This window comes from Sporisorium graminicola, chromosome SGRAM_8 (assembly GCF_005498985.1).
Source record: "Sporisorium graminicola strain CBS 10092 chromosome SGRAM_8, whole genome shotgun sequence".
Taxonomy (NCBI): Eukaryota; Fungi; Basidiomycota; class Ustilaginomycetes; order Ustilaginales; family Ustilaginaceae; genus Sporisorium; species Sporisorium graminicola.
The window spans coordinates 1,668,493-1,686,849 of record NC_043738.1 but is presented as its reverse complement, the minus strand read 5'-3'; the positions used below and the strand labels follow the sequence as shown (position 1 = coordinate 1,686,849).

The 18,357-nt window shown below is 58.1% G+C and overlaps 6 protein-coding genes across 6 annotated transcripts; 2 read left to right on the top strand and 4 right to left on the bottom strand.

The window, feature by feature from the left end:
- Positions 1–596: 596 nt before the first annotated feature.
- On the top strand, positions 597–1,718 carry EX895_006326 (uncharacterized protein; the record flags this gene model as incomplete). The annotated part of the gene is made up of 3 exons (XM_029886918.1): positions 597–1,374; positions 1,465–1,570; positions 1,655–1,718. 3 exons carry the CDS (start codon positions 597–599, stop codon positions 1,716–1,718), a joined length of 948 nt encoding a protein of 315 aa, XP_029737231.1.
- A 115-nt stretch (positions 1,719–1,833) lies between these two features.
- On the bottom strand, positions 1,834–3,147 carry EX895_006325 (uncharacterized protein; the record flags this gene model as incomplete). Its single annotated transcript, XM_029886917.1, has 1 exon — positions 1,834–3,147. One exon carries the CDS (start codon positions 3,145–3,147, stop codon positions 1,834–1,836), a length of 1,314 nt encoding a protein of 437 aa, XP_029737230.1.
- Positions 3,148–3,419: 272 nt separating this feature from the next.
- EX895_006324 (uncharacterized protein) lies at positions 3,420–4,103 on the top strand (the record flags this gene model as incomplete). The annotated part of the gene is made up of 1 exon (XM_029886916.1): positions 3,420–4,103. One exon carries the CDS (start codon positions 3,420–3,422, stop codon positions 4,101–4,103), a length of 684 nt encoding a protein of 227 aa, XP_029737229.1.
- Positions 4,104–4,236: 133 nt separating this feature from the next.
- Positions 4,237–6,312, bottom strand: EX895_006323 (uncharacterized protein; the record flags this gene model as incomplete). Its single annotated transcript, XM_029886915.1, has 1 exon — positions 4,237–6,312. One exon carries the CDS (start codon positions 6,310–6,312, stop codon positions 4,237–4,239), a length of 2,076 nt encoding a protein of 691 aa, XP_029737228.1.
- A 544-nt stretch (positions 6,313–6,856) lies between these two features.
- Positions 6,857–11,695, bottom strand: EX895_006322 (uncharacterized protein; the record flags this gene model as incomplete). The annotated part of the gene is made up of 1 exon (XM_029886914.1): positions 6,857–11,695. The coding sequence occupies one exon, from the start codon at positions 11,693–11,695 to the stop codon at positions 6,857–6,859; it is 4,839 nt and encodes a 1,612-aa protein (XP_029737227.1).
- Positions 11,696–13,390: 1,695 nt separating this feature from the next.
- On the bottom strand, positions 13,391–17,572 carry EX895_006321 (uncharacterized protein; the record flags this gene model as incomplete). The annotated part of the gene is made up of 1 exon (XM_029886913.1): positions 13,391–17,572. One exon carries the CDS (start codon positions 17,570–17,572, stop codon positions 13,391–13,393), a length of 4,182 nt encoding a protein of 1,393 aa, XP_029737226.1.
- Positions 17,573–18,357: the final 785 nt, after the last annotated feature.

Genomic DNA, 18,357 nt, shown 5'->3' with positions numbered 1-18,357 from the left:
CTGAAATTTCTGCTCCTGCTGCTGAGTCCTATCTGCAGATCTGAGGAATGCGACACGCGCCTGTTAGTAGCATCAACTGTCCTTGCCATCTCAAGTCGCTTTTGGACTCGAATCTGCTCGACTGCTCTCTCACCGAGACAGCGACTCACTATGGTGTTACATCCTATTCTGATAGTCAGCTGCCTGACCATGTGGCATGCAAGAGCCACACGGCAGGATCACAACTATCGTTAGATCGCGATGAGCGGACTTCCCGATTTCGACGATGCTGCATCACGTGTGTCTCTCTCGCCTAAGCCAAATTTGAGCTTTCCAAAAACCTCCACTCTTGCAGCTCGAGCTCTTTTCTTCTCAAGCGGCAACTTTCCCCTACCACTTCCATTTCGAGCGCACACTATTTAGGCTGGTGGTCGGCATCCATCATGAGAGCGACACCTCAGATTCAGAAAGCACTACGGTTGGCGAGGGGGCCGTCTTTCCTTGCCGCTGGTTCGTCTCGCCCTCCTCTCGCGGTCACAACTCCCCCGTCCTGGCACCAACTGCTCGCCGCACCAGTCGCACCAAAGAGCATCCAGCTCGCACCACTTCGGCCGTTCATGTCGTCCCCACATCATCGTCAGGACCGCTACGACGAATACAGCGACACTCCGGAGGGGTACACCAGACCGAGCTCATCCAAGTCGTCCAAGCCGTGGTACCGCTCGCCCACCACGCTGGTTCTCGGGTTTATTCCGATCTTCACGTTCGGTCTGGGATACTGGCAGATCAAGCGTCTCAAGTGGAAGGTATCGCTCATCGAAGAGCTTGAGGATAAACTATCTCGCGATCCCCTCCGTCTGCCGCGCAACATCAACATCGATGTGTTGCCGCAGTTCGACTTCCGTCTGGTCTCGGTCAAGGGTACGTTCGACCACTCGCGCGCGATGTTCGTCGGTCCACGCGTGCGAGATGGCGTTATGGGGTATCATGTGGTCGTGCCGTTCAGCAGGAGCGAAGGTGGGGGGATGATCCTGATCAACCGCGGATTTGTGAGTGAGAAGCAGATCGAAGGCACGGGGGAAAGAAGGAGGTTGAAGGAGGGAGCCATGCAGAGCGGAGAGGAGGAGTTCGTGGCGCTGCTGCCGCGCATCTATCCGGCGAACACGTTTACGCCAGACAATGTGCCTGAAAAGGGCAGCTGGTTCCACGTCAACCCGTGGCAGATGGCCGAGTGGGCTTCCCGAAAGGCGGGCGTCGAGGCGCTTTCGCTTGCGCCGAAGGAGGATGCCTCGGATAGCTACACCCCTACCGCTGGGGTCGCAGAGAGCGTACGAAGCATGCTTGGCTCAAAGGACACCGAGCGAGTGCTGCCCGTCTATCTCGAGCAGGTTTTCGGTAAGTTTGGCGAAGCTGTCAAAATAGCTAGGATAGTCGATAATCGTGTTGACCGTACCTGACGTTCTGATTGCGGATTGAATCGTGTAGATGGCAACGTGGGAGAAGCAGCGACGCGCGTGGCCCAAGGCATTCCCGTCGGTCGAGCAGCCACGATCGAGCTGCGAAACCAACACGCTGTATATGCTGCCACTTGGTAAGTCTCCCGCGTCTGAAGTCCTGCTTCTGCTTGTGCGATGCCCGACGCTGACTGTTTCCTTTGTTGCAACCCTCATCACAGGTTCTCACTAAGCGCATGCACAGCCGTCATGTTTGGACTGTTGGTCCGTCGTGGACGCTCCTGACAGCCCCATCTTGAACGCACCACCTCTCAACACAGAAATCCGATCGATTACATCTGGCTGTCTAAAGGAATACACATTCTGTACACATGTCAAGCACAATCCACCCCTACTACTACTACTTGTTCTTCGTCTTCTCAACCTCGCCCTCCACCCGCGCCGCAACGGGCTTGGACGTGGCATACCCGACCGTGCCCGCCAGCACAGCTGCGGCGCCGCACCACAGCCCCACGCTCCCCGTCGAGCGCTCCACGAGCATGACGCTGACCATGAGGCTCACTGCTTTCCTCACCACCAGAACCAGCGTGACCGAGAGCGAACTGACCTTGGACGTGAGCCGGTTGACGCCGTTGATGCAGAGCAGCTGCGTGGCAACGTTGAGCAGGAGCGGCGGGTAGAAGCTTGGGACCCAGATGCCTGTTCTGGGTAGGAGATGCGGGGGTAGGTGGGTGAATGGGCGCAGGTGCGCGAGGTCGAAGATGCGTTCTTGTGTGAGGTCTTTTCGTCCTAGGGAGGAGGAGGCGGGGAGGAAGGCGGAGAGTCGTTGGAGGAGGGTGGGTGGGGGGTGGGCAGCGGAGGAAGCCGGAGGTGGACCGAAGCCGAACCACCAGGGCGTGGTAGCGTTGGCATGGTGAATGTCTCTGATCAGACTCGTCGGTCTCAGCGCGAAGATGGGCAGTGACAGGAGGTGAGAGTAGAAGAGCGACTCTCTCCAGTTCTGATTGCCGTACCGCTTGAACGTTTGTTCCTGCCACAGACCCATGAGCCCGGTCAAGACGAGTGCTGAAAACAGCAGCAGGACGCCCGTAGCATACTCTCCTGCTCCCGCATCCTCTCTTGGGGTAGTCGTCTTTGCAGACGGACTGGTCGAGTACAGCGTACTGCTTACAACACCCACGGTGACCAGCACGACACTGGCCACCTGCAGTGTCGAGTACCTCCTCTTCTGAACCGCCCACCCCAAGATCATATTGATCACCAGACCTCCGGACCTGAACACGATATGCACCGGCATAGGCACGTCATACGCAAATGCCATATTGTTGAGCAAGCTCGTGGTCAGGTAAAAGCCCACCTGGACGATCCACCTGTACAGCGGCACCGCTCTGTCCTTCAACCCGATGAACGGGAAGTGCGCGGAGAAGCGCACGAAGTGGGGCAAGGCGGATAGCGTGGTGACAAGGAACTGGGCGAATGTGATCAGGGTACCGGCGGAGGGGAGTTGGCGAGTTGCGAGTTCGAGTGTGTAAGCGTTGGAACAGCAGCCGCCGAAGATGAGGCTGAGAATGAGCAGCCATTCGGGAGCGGTGGTTGCGAGGATTGCCGAGGCGGTCGAAGAGGTGCTCGTGACGGTGGTCGAAGAAGAAGAGCCATTTGGTTCGGACTTGGCTGGCTTGCGCTGCCGTACGGCCGACGGGGTATGATTCGACATGGTCTAATGGGGAAGGACACTTAGTTGGTGGTGGAGAGCAGAGCAGGAAGAGCCAAAATTGCGTTGAAAGTGTTGCTTTTTCTGGACGCCCGACGGCCAAACCAACACTTTCGCGATCCTCTATTCTGCCTGCTTTCGCTGCCACGACGAGACGCGTAAATGAGCGCGCATCCCTTCTCTTTCAGTCTCACCAACCCACTTGCACTGCACCAACGATGACGACGACATAGCCACGCCCTCCTCGCATCCTCTTCCTCCTCTCCTACTCTCTCATGGCAAGAGTGACCGACACGGCGCTCATCCTACCCATCAGCGATCTCGACCTTTCACGCGACGAGAACCGCAAACTTCGAGTGGCAGGTCATGTTACGGCCATCTCTCCCACGGATGCCTCTCTGATCGTTCTGACGGATCCCTTCCCCGTCGATGCAAAGCGTGGTGGCATATCAATTCTCGTCGATCTCAGCCTGTGTACCGATCAGACCGGCGACAGCGGGCAGGGTGGAGCATGGAGCAAGAAGTGCCCGCAACAGGTGCCTCCCGAACTCAAATCTACCATCATGGTCATAGGGCATTTGACTAGATTCACTCGGCCGCTCGACCTAGCTTTCCTGTCTAGTCCCGAGATGTTTGAGTGCGCTGACGTACAAATGCGCAGCGCGGTGTCGATGGAGGGCAGATCGCTGCCGAATAGATACTTTGTGCTCGAAGCGATGCTGGTAAAGCCATTGGATCACACGTTTAACTTGCAGCTGTGGAACCAGGCCGCGAGGATGCGGTCAGATCATCAGTGGAAGATGCATCAGCTGGAGTCGGCGGAACAACAACAACAGCAGCAGCAGCAGCAGCAGCAGCAGCAGCAGCAGCAGCAGCCACAGGAACAGGGAGCTGATCACTCTGCCCCGGCTGCAGGCATAGATAGAAAAGGCAAGCGCAAAGCCATTGTCATCGATTGAAAACGTCACAGTCACAGGCACATCACTCTCCTCGCTCATACCCGTCTCAGTCACATGGACACCTTACCCAGCCCTTTTGATTCAATCCAACATCGTTACAAAGCGTCTACCAAACCGCCGTCTTCGCGCAATCTCAGGGCACCCACCCACATTCCGAGTAGATTCTCCTCTTGAAACGCCCCCACAGCTTCTGGTCCACCATCAACTTTCTCGCCAGATTCATCATTTCCCCAACGGTAGCTGACCCCAACGAGTAGTCGGTAAACTTGCGCAGTGGCTTGGCGAGCTTCCGCGTTGGTTTACCTTTCTTCTTGTTGGGCTCAACTTCGTCTTCCTCCTCCTCATGCGAAGACATGACGAAAGGCTCTTCCAGACCGGCTCGACGCAGTTCCTTCTCGAGCAGCGACTTGGGAACCGGTGCCACCGCGCCGCTGGACGACGTAGGGTCGAATTCGGACCACAACGCTTCCGGCGAATACGTGGCGTACTCTAGGCGGTACTCGACCTGAATCTGTTCCGCCTCGTGCTGTCGTTTCTTCCTCTCCTTCTCCTTGTCTTCGTCCTTGTGTTTCTTCTTCTTTTTGTCCTCTTTGAGCGCTGTTGACGATGCGGCCATCTGGCGGTCGTTCTTCTTGGGATGCAGGATTGCTTCGATCGCCTCATTCTGCTCGTCAATGTCCATCACCCACTGACTGTAGCCTAAGAGGCTGAGGTACGTGTTGGTTCGGGATGGCGAGTCGGGCGATGCATGGCGCGGCAGCTTCTTGCCGCGCTTCTTTCGATGTTTCTTGCCTTTGCGCTTCTTGGGTGGTGTTGGGCGATGGTGGTGGCGCGAGAGCGGTTTGATGCGCCATTCCGAGTCGTCGTCATCCTTTTCCTCTACCTCGTCCTCATCATCGCTATCATCATCGCTGTCGTCATCGTCGTACGCAGCCTCTCCTGCTTGTAAGCTAGAAGCACTGGCACCGGCCGCGACATCGGCAACGTACCGCGCCTCTTCCGACGTGTTGTATGTCCAAAGCCGAATCGAAGGGTAGAAGGTAGGGATAATGCTCGGCGCAATGTAGAACACCGAATACATATCCTCGTTTGTCCTACCCTTACCCGGCAGCGTAGAGTAGTCCTGCTTCAAGTCCCCTGGCAGCCCTTGCTCCATCACATGCACTTTACGCTGCTGCTGCGGCTGCTGCTCCCCTCGCTGGTTGTACGCAGCCTCCTCGTCCTCTTGGATGAAGAATGCATCCGTGTTCATGTGTCCAAAATGCTGCCCAACTACGGTATCCTGAAACCTGAGCACGATGTCCGTATACCGCCTATAGCATCGCTCGAAATAGTTGCCCGCTGTCGGCGGCACATGCCCCAACAAGTGTACCTGCATCCCGCGCTTCCTGAACAGATCCAGCTGCACCTCGAGCCAGTCTAACTGGGCTGTTCCTGGGTCGACGTCTTTGCCTTTGCCGCGCTTGGTCTTGACGCACCCATCGACGGCTTTGTTGTTGTCGTAAAAGTAAAGCGTGTTGAGGCTCATGGCAGCGAGTCGGTTAGGGAGGAGCTCTTTGACGTAGTAGCCGCCTTGTTCAAACGTGTGGAACTCGTATTCGGGGATGTGGTCCTGCCAAATGTGCACGTACTCCTTCGTCACCGCGTTGGGTCCGGGGAAGAGGATGTTGTGTGGGAAGATGTCGTTGTTGCCCACGGTAGGAACGAGCGGCACACCTGGGAAAGCGGTCTCGAGCTGCTGCAGCGTCCACCTGTTGAGATCGAAGATCTCCTTGTTGGATCGAGGAACCTCGTTGTCGTTGTCGTGACGGGCAGAGTCACCAGTCCAGATGATAAAGTCCAGTCCCAAACCTCCTGCGCTTGATGGCGATAGTGATGACGTCGTATTCGCATCTTGAGCGTTGATGGATGCAGGTTGAACAAGATTACGAGCAGCCCAGGTGAGACTCGACTCGACCAATCGAGGCGGCGAATCGCAGTCGGTCAGCGCGGTTCCCCACCATCCGGCACGCAGCTTCCCATCCGGCTTGTTCTTTTTCGGCTTCTTGCGATGACACGCTGCATTGACGGCCGCACCGTGCTTGTAGTGCGAATCAGGATGCAGATCCGTCACATGAAGAAAGCGTCCAAACGGCTTTCTCGACGTGTTGACTGGGTGAGAGGAAGTGGTCGAGTGTCGCTGCTGCTGCTGTGAGTCCGCTTGAAACATCACTTGAGCTGGCGCGGACGAAGACGCTACAACAGCATGCGACAATAACAACGCCGCTACCGTTGCTGAGGCTGTGAAAGACCGCATGGTTCTATGCCGATCCGCTCTGAGGGATCAGATGGCGTTGATCTGTGGACCACTTATGAGTGTATTAGTGGTGGTGTCTATGCGTGCATCTCGCCGGAAGCTACGGTCTGCAGAGTGGTGTCGAAGGAGAGAAAGGAGGGGATGAGATGATGGAAGTCGATGAGTAACCGAGTTTGCCTCAGACAAACGCGCAAACATCGACGTATTCGTCGCAGTTAAGTGTTTATAAGTTTAATTTTGATTCTCTCCACATCGCACAAAGCCGTCGAGTTTCCAGCCTCAGAAACAAAGCATCGACCTGACACGTAACGAAAAAAAAAGTTACCAACCAAGCTCATGGTTGCTCACGCTCAACCTCACAATGCAGAGAAACACACTCTTCGCTACTGTGTCAATGACTCGCTTTTGTGCAGCGTGAAAGCGCTGAAATATACAATACACAGGTGACTGATCCCCTTCAGGTAGATACATACCCATCGAGCCCATGCGGGCCACTGCCAAAGATTTCGTCGAAAACCTCACCGCCCGGAACCTGCAGGTCGCCGAGGTCGCCAATAAACGTGCCTTCTTCATCCACCGCCGCCGCATCCGCATCCGCAGACGAGCTCGTAATCTCTGCGACTCGCGCCCGCAGCTTGCGTCGACGTTCGCGCTCCGTCTCCCATATCTCTTCAAAGCTAGCAGCCAGATTCTTGAGGCCAAACAGATAGCCGCTATCGGGCCCATCGATGAGGTGTGGAGGGAAGCGTGCCACTGGCAGTTGCTGCGATGCATCCTGCTTGCCCGGCTCCTCCTCCCCTGCATTGAAGTCGTAGTCGTGGCCGGTCGTACAGTGGGCAAAGTCGATGATGCGGATGTTAATCTCGCCCTTTCGTCGTCTTCGACGCAGTAGCGCCGGCTCGCCTGCATTGCCGCTGCCGCCCAAAGGCCCGAGCAACGGGCTCGACCCAATGCTGTAACTCGCTCCGCCTTCCATCAGGTCGGATTCCTTGTTCAGCGAGGACGATGCCGATGGCGGTAAACCTCCAGTATCCAAAATCATCTGGCTCGGTGCCACTGTACCACCCAGCCCTCGCGAGCAGCGTTGATCAAACTCGTCCTCGAGCTTCCGCTGCGTCTCGCAATCGCCGTCATAGATGAACAAGAGACTGCTGGCGTAGAAGCGGTAGCCTCGCAGCCCCCAGATGATCCTCGCCAGGTGGTAGATCTTTTGCAGAATCAGCGGCACGTGGTGCATCAGGATCTTGCTGCCGTCATAGAAGAACCGAGCAAGAGCATTCGAGAACTCGGCAGGCAGCACCTTGCGTCCATAGTATTTGTCCTGGAAGATGAACGCATCGTGTGCGCAGTCGTACACTTGCATGCCGCAGATGCGCACTCCGTGGCTGCGGGAGGTGGTCTTGTCGCATTTTTTCGTCTGGCTCTTCTTCTTGGCGTCCGTGGCGTCCAGACCGTACTGTCGCGTTCCCATCTTGAGGTCCAGGACACACGGCGACTTGAGGCGTCCCGTCAGGTCTTCCATCAATAGGAACTGCTCCTGACGCGTCTGACCGGCGCTGTCCGAGGCTTCGGCAGCTTCGGCAGCGTCGACACCAAGCGTAGGAGTGGATGGCCCTTCTCCTACTCCCTGCACTGTCCTGTGCGACTCCTCGGCTGGATCAGTGGCCTCTGGCTCCTCCGACAGCCTGAGCACCTCCATTTCGCCATCCAGCTCTGTCGACTGCTGAATTGACTGCTCCGCCTCGACCTGCTTGCCGAGATTGCTGCGCTCTGATGCCGTCGTCTTTGGCTTAAGCGATAGCGAAACATCGCTGAGAACGCGTCGCGGATGCTGCTTCAAGGTTTCCGAGTTGGAGGCGCCCGAAAGCGCGATGCTTGGGGAGACTTGCTTGGCAGTTGTACCGAGTCTCTTGGACGACGAGGCCGTCATACTGTTTGGTCCAAAGGGCGGCGTACGAGGCGGTGTCGAAGGATGACGCGCCTGACCTCGGTAATGGACGGGCGATGACGCAGCTGTCGGTACAAACTCGCTCGCGACGCTCATTCGTCCGCTGCTGGCGGGATCCGGCGTACGCACGTTACTTCGGAGTCGATCTGCAGATAGTGTCTCTCGAGATCGAGACGGAGGAGGGCCCAGATTACGCGTGAGGCGGAGCCTTTCTCCCTCTTCGCTCTCCTCCCACGCTTTGGCCAGGCGTCTTCGATTCTTTCGAGCATTCCGCTTTGCGCTTGATTCGTAGCGGGCCTCTAACCCATCTTTGAGCATGGGACTGCTGAAGACTTCGCGCAGGACCTGCTCCTGCAATCTGCGATTTACAGTGGTAATGCCGCGACCATGGATGCCGTTCAGCGTCTGATTGTTGTAGGCGGTGCTGACCGTGGGCTGCGACATCTGCGATGCTTGCGAGGGTGTGCGGCTGGTCATGCTGAGCGACCCCATAGCTGGGCTGCGCGAACGCGACAGCAGACCTGGTCCTGAGCTCGTTTGGCCCAGCCTTGTGGAATGCAGCCGATCCGATTCGCGACCACCCCAGTCCGTCGCGTGACCCAAAGAGCGCGACGACTTGGGCGATGCGTCTGGAGAAACGGTTGGCGTCAGCGGACTGGAGCTGAGTGTCTTTTCCATGTCCTGCGAAGTGGAAGCTGGACGCTCTGACGGAAGGCGCGATGCATTCTCATACGACGCAAGTGGAGAGAACAGGCTGCTGGTCAGGCTGTTGCCCCTGTGCTGCCGTGCCTCAGTGGCATTGGCAGCCGATTGCGCTTGGTCGAGCGAGGAAGCCGGACGGCGCGGCCTTAGAGGGCTGGAGGCTCGACTTCGTGATTTGCTACTGCTTCGTGATTCCTGCTCTCGGCCTGCGTCGGCGTGGTCTGGCGTCCTGGAACCCAGATTGCATCGACGAAGAATCCACTCGGGCACAATGTGCCGATTGAGATCCAGCGAAACTTCGGGGATCTCTTTGCCCCAGTCCTCCTGGCCTTCAAAGACCTTGCGACGGATGCGGCCGTCACCACGCGAATCGCTCCTCTGACGTTCGGGGTGTTCCCCTTCAGTTTCTTGGCGCTCCATCTGGTCTGCGCCAATCTGCTGCACCGCTGGCTTCTCGTCTTCTGCCTCTGGCTGTGACGAAGGTAGCCGAGGCTCGGACGCGGGCACAGTATCATCGACGGTTGGCTGTGCTTCTGCCTCCTGTTGCGTCACGTCGACATGTCTGTAGGTGACATTGAGGACACCGAGGTACTGAGGAATGAACGCGAGTAGAACAGGATGCTCCCTTTCGACCGCCTCGTAGAATTCATTCTCCCTGCCAACAAGGGGCTTGCATACAGCACGCTTTGAGAATTGAAATATCGAGTTGTGACCTCCCACTTGATTGTGGTACGGTTGAAGCTGGACAACTGCTGGCGGATCGCTCGATGAAGCAGTGCGCGATCGATGCATCGACCGCGGATGTCGAGATGCCACCTTAGCATCGAGCGATGCCGCAGCCCCGGCTTCCCACTCGGAACCGCTCATCTGCAGGTCATCTTCATCGGCGGCGTCGTGGTCGTAGTTCGGCTTAGGTGCCTCCTCTTCTGAGCTGGTAAATTCGCCATAGGCATCGATAGCGTCATTGTCCATGATCTCACCGCCGGTCTCAACCATGTCGAAAGAGTCGTCGAGCTGGTCGTCGCCATCCTCCTCGTAGTCGGAAGAGCTCTGCGCCCGTTCGTTGAGACTGCGCCTGCGCGTCATGGCCAGATTGCCTGGCCAGCCGGATGTTGCTCCGGGCCATCCTGTCTCCGGCACCGACGAGTGGCGCTGGAAGCTGGTCAGTGGATCAGTGAGGACCGTGCCTGCCTCGTTGGAATCGTCTCTGCGGCTACTAGTGGGCCGACTGGGACTGAGGGGCAACTTGACGGGCGACGATGTTGGCTTGTGCGAGGGGTGTGGGCGTGCGATGGGAATGGGGCGCGAATCGAGCGGTTCAAGGGAAGAGGGATCCAGCAAATACCGCGAATCAATGTCGGCAGCGACGTTTTCAGGCGATGCGATAGACTGCGAGCGGCGTAGCGGACGCTGGCGGGCGGCAGGCTCGGGCGAGGTTGTGGTCAGCAGAGGAGCGCTAGCATTGGGTGCGGTTGGCAGGCCTGCCTGAGGAAAGTAGCTGCTGGTACCATCTCGGCTTTGAGCCAGGAGCAGGGAAGGTGTTGCTGGGCGGTTGGCAGCCAAGCTGGCGTCGTTGACAGAAAGCAAGGCTGCTGACGAGGAGGTTGAAGCAGATGGATCCAAAAAGGCGCCATTCCTCTGACGGCTGCTGGAAGCGGAAGGCCTGGGTGTGCGCTGGGAGGCTGTGAAAATGGCACTCGAGGGAAAAGGCTTCTGGTGGTTGTGAGATGGTTCATCGGAGTCATTGCGCGTGCGAGGCGGAGCATCCTCATCGAGGACGGCACACTCTCGACTGGCTGCGAGTGCAGCGTGGGATGCTTTGGACGAGGACGAGGTCTCCTTGAAGAGATGGAGGCTGACACTAGCCTTGCGACCAGAGCTGAGCATGGCAGGAGGAAGACTGAGTTCGAGGTCGTTGCGCGAAGAATCGGCGAACTCGCGTGCGAGGACGTCGTCGTTGAGCAAGGTCAAGGATCGACCAGGCGTGCTCCTTGCGCTTTTAGTGACCGGACTTTCACGCTTGACGGGTACGCGGCTGTAAGTGTACGTCTCTGGTGGAGAGAAGGGCGCGCTGGGATTAAACACTGCTGATGATGTTGACATAGGTAGTGTTGCTGTCTTGGGCGAGCGAGAGCTGGTAGTTTTGGGGGGAGAGCCACCGTTGCTGCTGGAAGCCGCGGCCGAAGAGGATGCGGAAGGACCCGCAGCAGCACCCGATGCAGATGTGCTTGGTGCATTGCTGTTCTGAGGTGGAAGCGGGGGCGACAGAAGTTGCGCTATGGACGGGCTGGTGAAAGGGTTGGCAAAGGTGGTATTGGAAACCATCCTGCTTGCGGGCGGCGAGAAGGAAGTCTGGACGGGCTGCGGAAAGTTGGGAGGGAGCGCGACGTGCAACGAAGCGGTGCCAAGTTGTGCCTGTATTGAGGGCGAGAGTGGCGCCAGCTCCGGGGATGTGCTGTTAGTGCCAAGAGTCTGGGACGAGGACGGTATCGGCAAAGCATGGTCTGTCGGCGCGGCCTTGGTGGATGTCGAGACGTTCGTCGGCACGCTTCTTCCCGCAGCCTGTGACGCGTCGGACGACGACAGTGACGACGGCGACGCCGCCACCGTCGCGGCCCTCGCTTCTGTATCTCTATGTTCAGACATAACGATAACGGCGGCGAGAGAGAAGATACCGATGTGAAATGAAGAAAGCGCCGTCCGCGTCACCACCAAGTGGGCCTGCTGTTGGTACGCGACCTACCCCGTGCTACGAGCTACGTCGAGGCCATAATCGGACGGTGGGCAATGAGGATGATGTCGGTGCCAGAGTCTAGCAGGTGAATTGCGGTGAGAGCACTGACTGCCGTCCCAGTAGCGAGGGTGCGCTCGAGAAGATGTCGACGATGCTGATGCGCGTGGAGTGCAACCGTCTCACAGTCAGCTGTGCGAGCAGGGTTGTGCTGACGGTGAACGCACGAAGAGAAGAAAGAGAAAGAAAGAGATACAATGCCCGTGCGTGCGTGGCCTGGAGGTGGGGGAGGAAGACGATGGCGTCGATGGTGGAGGTGAGAAGTGAGTCTGAAATCCAAGATAGCAGAGCCAGCAAGCACAAGCAACAGCGACAGAGGGAACTGGCTGCCTGCCTCTCTGCTAAGTCAGTCAGTCCACATGCCCAGTCAAACTCACGCCCATGCGAGCGACAGACGGAGGGGCTGATTTTCTATATCAATAAATTTCGAATAAGTTAATCAATCCGTTCGGTGGGTGCGGGCGTCAGGGCTCGTTTTGGCAGTTGCAGACTCCAGTTACGCTGCAAGGGCGCGCTCATCTTTGTTTCGGTCGCGACCCTTTTTCAGCGTGCGCGTTGCTCTTCTGACTCCGTCCAAAACGCCGACAAATAAGGAAAAAAGGCCTGCCTACATACAACAACCTGCCATGCCGAGCTGGAAATACTGTAGGAAGGATAATCCTGTCCGATGGTACAGTACTAAGTGTGAGGCGGCAACGAACCTGCAAGATCGGCAAGGCGTGACAGGCCCCTTGACGTCTCGAGCACATGTCTATCTGTGCAGTGGTACACTGGGGCGAACATTACTGGTGGCAAGACGCAGCTGAAGCATAGTCGATGCAAGCCCTCTACCCCCGCCTAGATGCTTGGGGACAGAGCCCACCGGGTACATGTGCACCTGGTGCGGGATCACCCACAGCATTGCTCGGTGCCCACTTGCGACATGTTAATCGCTTCTCACTCTGCCTCTCTCCAACTGTACTTGTGCCGTCCATAATACTGGGAGAGAAACGTCAAAGCGATAGCACCGGATCAGCAGCGTGACTGAACAATACAGTAGCATCAAACCGCAAATGCCGGTCGAGCATTGCTTGTCACGCTGGAACAGCTACGAGAGCTCGACTTGATTCTCTCTGGCCTTTAGACGCTGCAAAGACACCACCAGGCAGCACGTTCCCTCCACACTCACGTATCCGCCATTCTTTGGTCTGTTTCTCGCCTGTTTTTTTTTCTTCTTATATGTCTTGGGTCGATAACGTGCCATCGAGTCGAGAACGTGGACGTGTTTGTTGGCTCGCTGCCTCGGCCTTGGAATATCTCGCATCATCTCGTCTGTTACTGAGGCAATCGCGCAGGACCCTTTTTGTACCGCTGTTGAGCATGTCCTCGTACCCGTCCTGTCACTCTGTAAATCAGGTTCACCGTCGCCTGCAGATCAATCTCAGCTCATCGAATTGAGGCGCTGCACAAAGCGAATATGTTCAGCTGTGGGGGGGCAGAAATCGGCATGAACTGTATTCCGAACGACAAAAGCCGAATCCCCATCTGCCATCGCGTCGTTCTGAAGCCGTCTACGAAGTCAATCGCGTCTTGGCCGTGCTCCGTCCGCTCAGCGAAGAGGCGCTCCGATTGCCCTTGGGCATCGACTTCAGGCTCGGAGGCGCCATCATCGGTGGAGGCGCGCTGAACCACGGTCCGCCACTCGTCGCCGTCGTCACCGCCCATTCGCCCTTCCTCGGCGCCGCGATTGGGGCTGGTGAGCGCGGGCTGTACACTGTCCTCACGCTGCTGCCCGTTCGCGGACTGGCTGTGCTCGTGCTCGACCGCGAGTCGGCAGGCTCGGAGGATCGACGCGACGACACACCGCCTGATCCCTCGCCATCCCGTGTTTGCGTACCCGACGTGTACATGGCAAAGTCGCTCGACGACAGGGCTGGGCTCGGAGCCGCACTGCCTTTGGGCCCGAACACGGCTTCAGCCGCCAGACGCTTGTACTCGGCCCTTTCCGCCTTTTTACGCCGCTTCTCCTCCTTTTCGATGCGTTTACGCTCCTCCTTGTCCAGCTTGGCGATCTCCTTAGGCGACAGATGCGTCACATCCTTGGACAGCTCGATCCCCGCCAGTGGCGTGGCAACGGCCGAGTCATTTTGCTGCTGCTGTTGCAAAATGGGCGTCACAGGTACGGCGACAGCGCTCGCGTCGCTCGTCAGGCTGTGCTGCGATGCTGAACGCGATACACGCTCTTGCTCCGAACGCGGACCGTACGAGTTGACGGGGAACTGCTCGCTGGCCGGCGAAGAGGCGGCCGAAGCATGCAGGCGTTTTCGCTTGGGGTCCATCGTCAGCGCAGGTGAGTTGAGCGCCGACGACGCAGCGCTTCCGCCCGTCTCCGAGCGCGTTGCGATCGAATGGCGAGGCAGATGGAATCGGCTCGACCAGTCATCGCTCGACAACAGCGATGGGGTGAGCTGGCTCGAGCTGGCACCGACATGAGCGCTGGCACTAGCACGGCGATCAAGCAGCGTCGTGCTCTGCAGTTCTTCGGTCTGGCCCTGGACAGTCTCGTCACCGAGCGAGGGGCTGTGAAAGCCGAGCGAACTGCCACCACGCGCAGGCCCGAACGCCGTGGAGTCTGACAAGCTCGGCGAGTCTGAGGGTGTACTGCGACCGAACAGGCTGAAGCGCTTGCGGGTCGACGTAGACGTAGACGTCGAGGTCTGCGTTTGGCTAGGCTGGAGATCGCCACTCTTCGTCGTTGTCGACGTTGCCCCCGCGCTGAGGCTGACAAGATCCGATGATGTGGGCCCCAAGGACGATTTGTCCATTCTGCTGCTCGAAAAGCCCTGCGAGGTCGGCAACTTTCGGAAGTCAGGGCCCGCTTCATCATCGAGCGACTCGACCTCGCTCAAATATGCGAGCGCACTGCCAGAGGGAGGAGCGTCGGTCGATGAGGAAAAGGATTCGCCGCGACGATCCAGGAAGCTCTGATAGATCGAGTTGGGAGTCAAGGGACCGTGCGAGCTCGCCGTGTCGGATCCGGCACGCGACATGGACGGAACTGGTGACGGCAACTGCAGCTGCAACAGAGGCGAAGGGCCGGCGCTCAGGCTACCACTGGTAGCAGCTGTGCGGAAGGCGGAGCCGGAGCCAGCGCGGAACTGACCAGCTGTCGAAGGCGCGGCGCCGTTGCCGCCGCTAGCACCGTAATGAGACGAGGAGCCGGAGCGATCGCGCGACGGACCTTCGCCTCGGCCCTGCCCTTGCTTTTCGAGGCTGTTCCCGCTTCCACCGCCGGAGTTGGGGCCAGCACCGTGCTTCTGCAGCCAGCGCGCGATAGCCATAACCACCCGCAGCGCACGAATCTGCAATCCTTCGCAGCCGCAGAGTGAGGCAGCCTCGTACAGGCACACGGCCAACCGATGCCTTTCCTCTGGATGAAGGCCGAGCGACTCGGACGGACGGAAGAGATCGAGACCGCTACTTTCGGAGCTGTCAAAGGCGTGCGTAACCGAAGACGACGGCGAGAGCGTGTCGCCCTGACGCGCCGTTGCCGATGTCTTGGGGTTGAGATCGTCCGCCAGCGCTACGTGAGCCGCATGGCGGGCCCAAGAGGCGAGGTCATCAAGATGATACGTTCTTGCGAGCACCATAAGTGCGCACACCACAGCGGGATGTCTTTGCAAAGCGGTGCAGATGCGCAACGTGTAGACAAACTGGAGTAGCGCAAGCACAACAGGGGACGGCTCCGAGATTTGCAGATGGCGGGGCTGGAAGCGTGGATCACGAATCTTTTGCTTGCCTCCCTGCGAATCGTCTTTATTCGCCGCAGGAAGAACGAGCGGATCCACGGCCTCTTCTTCGTCGTCCTCTTCGGCCAAGAACTCGGCGATGTCTTCGGGAATGATACTCAGGCCGGATTGCTCGTTGGCCGCTGGATAGGCGATGCGTAGAGTGCGTCTGGCCTTCTTGCGGAATTCGTCCATCTTGGCCTTGAACCAAGGCCAACGCGCTTCGAGAATGGCACGGTCGCAGCCGATCCTGAGTCCGTCGGAGCAGACAATCTCAAAGTCGCCGCGGCCACCTAGATTGAGCGCCTCAAACTCTTTTTCGAGACTACTCTGTTCCTCGCCAACCGACGCATCACCCGCCGCTGAGTTGAGATCGCCCACGACACGTCCAAGTGCTTGTGCAGACGCCATGGCGGAGGGCGCGGTGGTTGCGAGCTTGTCGAGCCCAAGCTGAACGGCTGCTTCGGAGAGGACGGACGTAGGCGGCTGGTAGATACCCCAGGCTTCGAGCTCGAGCACTACGACGTGGTCCCAGTTTGTCTGGCGGTGGTTGTAGTCGCTGACGAGGTCCCTCTCTTTGTGTCCGACCACGACGAGTCGGTTCTTGCCGGGCCACAGCAAGGCGCGGTTCCAGCTTCCGGTCGAGAGGGCTGAGCCAGGCTCGATCCTGGACCACACCATGGTGGGCAGGTGTAGGGCCCAGATCGAGAAGCTTTGCGTCGCGTTGGCGAGGTACGTGCCGGAGATGAGTAGGTAGGGTCCCAGAAGCGCACCTGTCGGGAAACGCAGACCAGGAGGTAACGTCACACCAGCCATTTGGTTGGAGCGATCCTCCATCGAGACATAGGGTCCAGAGGAGGATGGCGCTGCGGCAGCCTGCGATGGAGTGAGGGGACCATCGACATCGAGTGCCGATTCCTGAGATGCATTCGAGTCGCTTCGAGCCCGTTGGTGCAGCTTACCCGCATCCGAGCTGGCTCCGGCATCGGCTTGACCTTGAACGGTGAGCACCTCGAGCTCTCTACGCACGTCGGTAAAATTGTAATTGGAGTAAAGGTAGACGGGCAAAGGCTGATTCGGCTCAGCCCGGCAGCTCATGGGCAGAGGGTTCTGCTCGACCTTGTCACTCCCGCTTGCTGCAGCATGGCCGTTCTGCGCTGAAGGGACAGTGCTTCCATTGGCATCTGCGCCGATCAGAGGATCCTTTGCTCGTGGATAACATTTTGCCTTCTCGCCATCCTTGTAAAGGCTCTTGGCGCCAACGGCGAGTGAGCGATAGCTGCCGCACTGTTTGCGGAAGCGCTGGGCACCGATCCATCTGTTTTGCGAGAGACTGAAGAGGTTGATAGACTCGACATACTGGTTGGCGAGGTTCTGGCCACCGATGATGGACAGCATGTCGCCAGAGAGGGACGAGAGGTGCGCGTAGCGAGGAGCAGGTCGAGGTGCCTCGGGCTGGGAGCTGGAGGATGCGATGTTGCGGGATGCGACGTCGAAGCTGTAGTCCCATTGCTGTGTGGTGAGATCAAAGGCGAGTAGTTCGTCGAGGACACAGAGCTCTTCGGCGGGCGCGCCCGTGCTTGGATCTTGGGCGCCTTGCGAGTAGCCCATTCCACCAAAGATGATGATTTTGTCATGCCACAGATCGGCCGAGTGAAAGTAACGCGGCTGCGGCTGTTCCGACGAAGGTGCTGTTGCGGCTGCTTCGGGAGAGCCGAGTTTGGGTCTGCTGCTGGGAGTGAGCCGGGACCACTTCATCTCGTCCAAGTCGAGAACGTAGAGCGTGTTGACCATTCGACGGCTGCTGACCAGTCGACCTCCGAAGAGGTAGACCTTTGCGCTTCCTTTGGTGAGACCATGCTGAGATGGCTCTACGAGCGTAGCAGAGGCACCAACGAGCGGGGGAGGCACGTCGCCCGAGCAGAGGTGAAGCCGCGACGAGAGGTTTGCGATCGAGGGATGCATGTCCGACGATGCTCCGATGAGGGTGCGTCGGGTATGGTTGTGATATGAACCTGTTTTGCCCTAGCCAGAGTGTCGACGACACGATAGACTTCGAATTGTGCTAAGGTAAGTGGGATTTCCGAGATGGTGGCTTGAATCGGCGTCGCCGAAGTTGGATCCGAAGCACGTGCGCCTCGATGATCGGTTTTATCAGCCCTGGAGCTCAGAGTTGCATCGCAGGTCGAGGTCGAGGCAGAGACGAATCGAGATGAAATGGAATGCGCAGATCGGAATTAGAGCGCCAGGTTTGTTGCCAGAGCCTCCGTTGCAGAAAAGAGCGGCGCAGATAGGGGTGAGGGCAGGTTGGGTTGCAACAAGTGTGCTTTGATGGACAAACTAATGAAAGAGTGTGAAGGTCTGCACAAGAGTAGGGAGCAGTGACAGGGCGCGAAGAAGTGGCGGAAGACGATGCGCGATGTGATGGTAGACGTGGAGATGGACCTGATGATGTCGTTGCAGCTGGTAGATGGTGGGATGGTGGATGACGGATCAGGTGGATAGGTTTGATGGGCAGGTCGCATCGAAGTGTGATGCGAGTGGTGGGTCCGACTCGTGCCGAGTGGTCAAGCGAGACTCTAGCGCAGAGGCGAGAGGAAGAGTCCGGTGCGAAGGAGAAAGGAGAAAGAGGAGCGAAGAGAAGAGAAGAGAAGAGTGTCGGACCGCGAACAGAGGATGCTAAAACCAGCTTAGTCTGGTGTCGAGCGTTGTGTCGAGCGCGCTCTAATCTTCGTGGGCTTTTGCGCGAG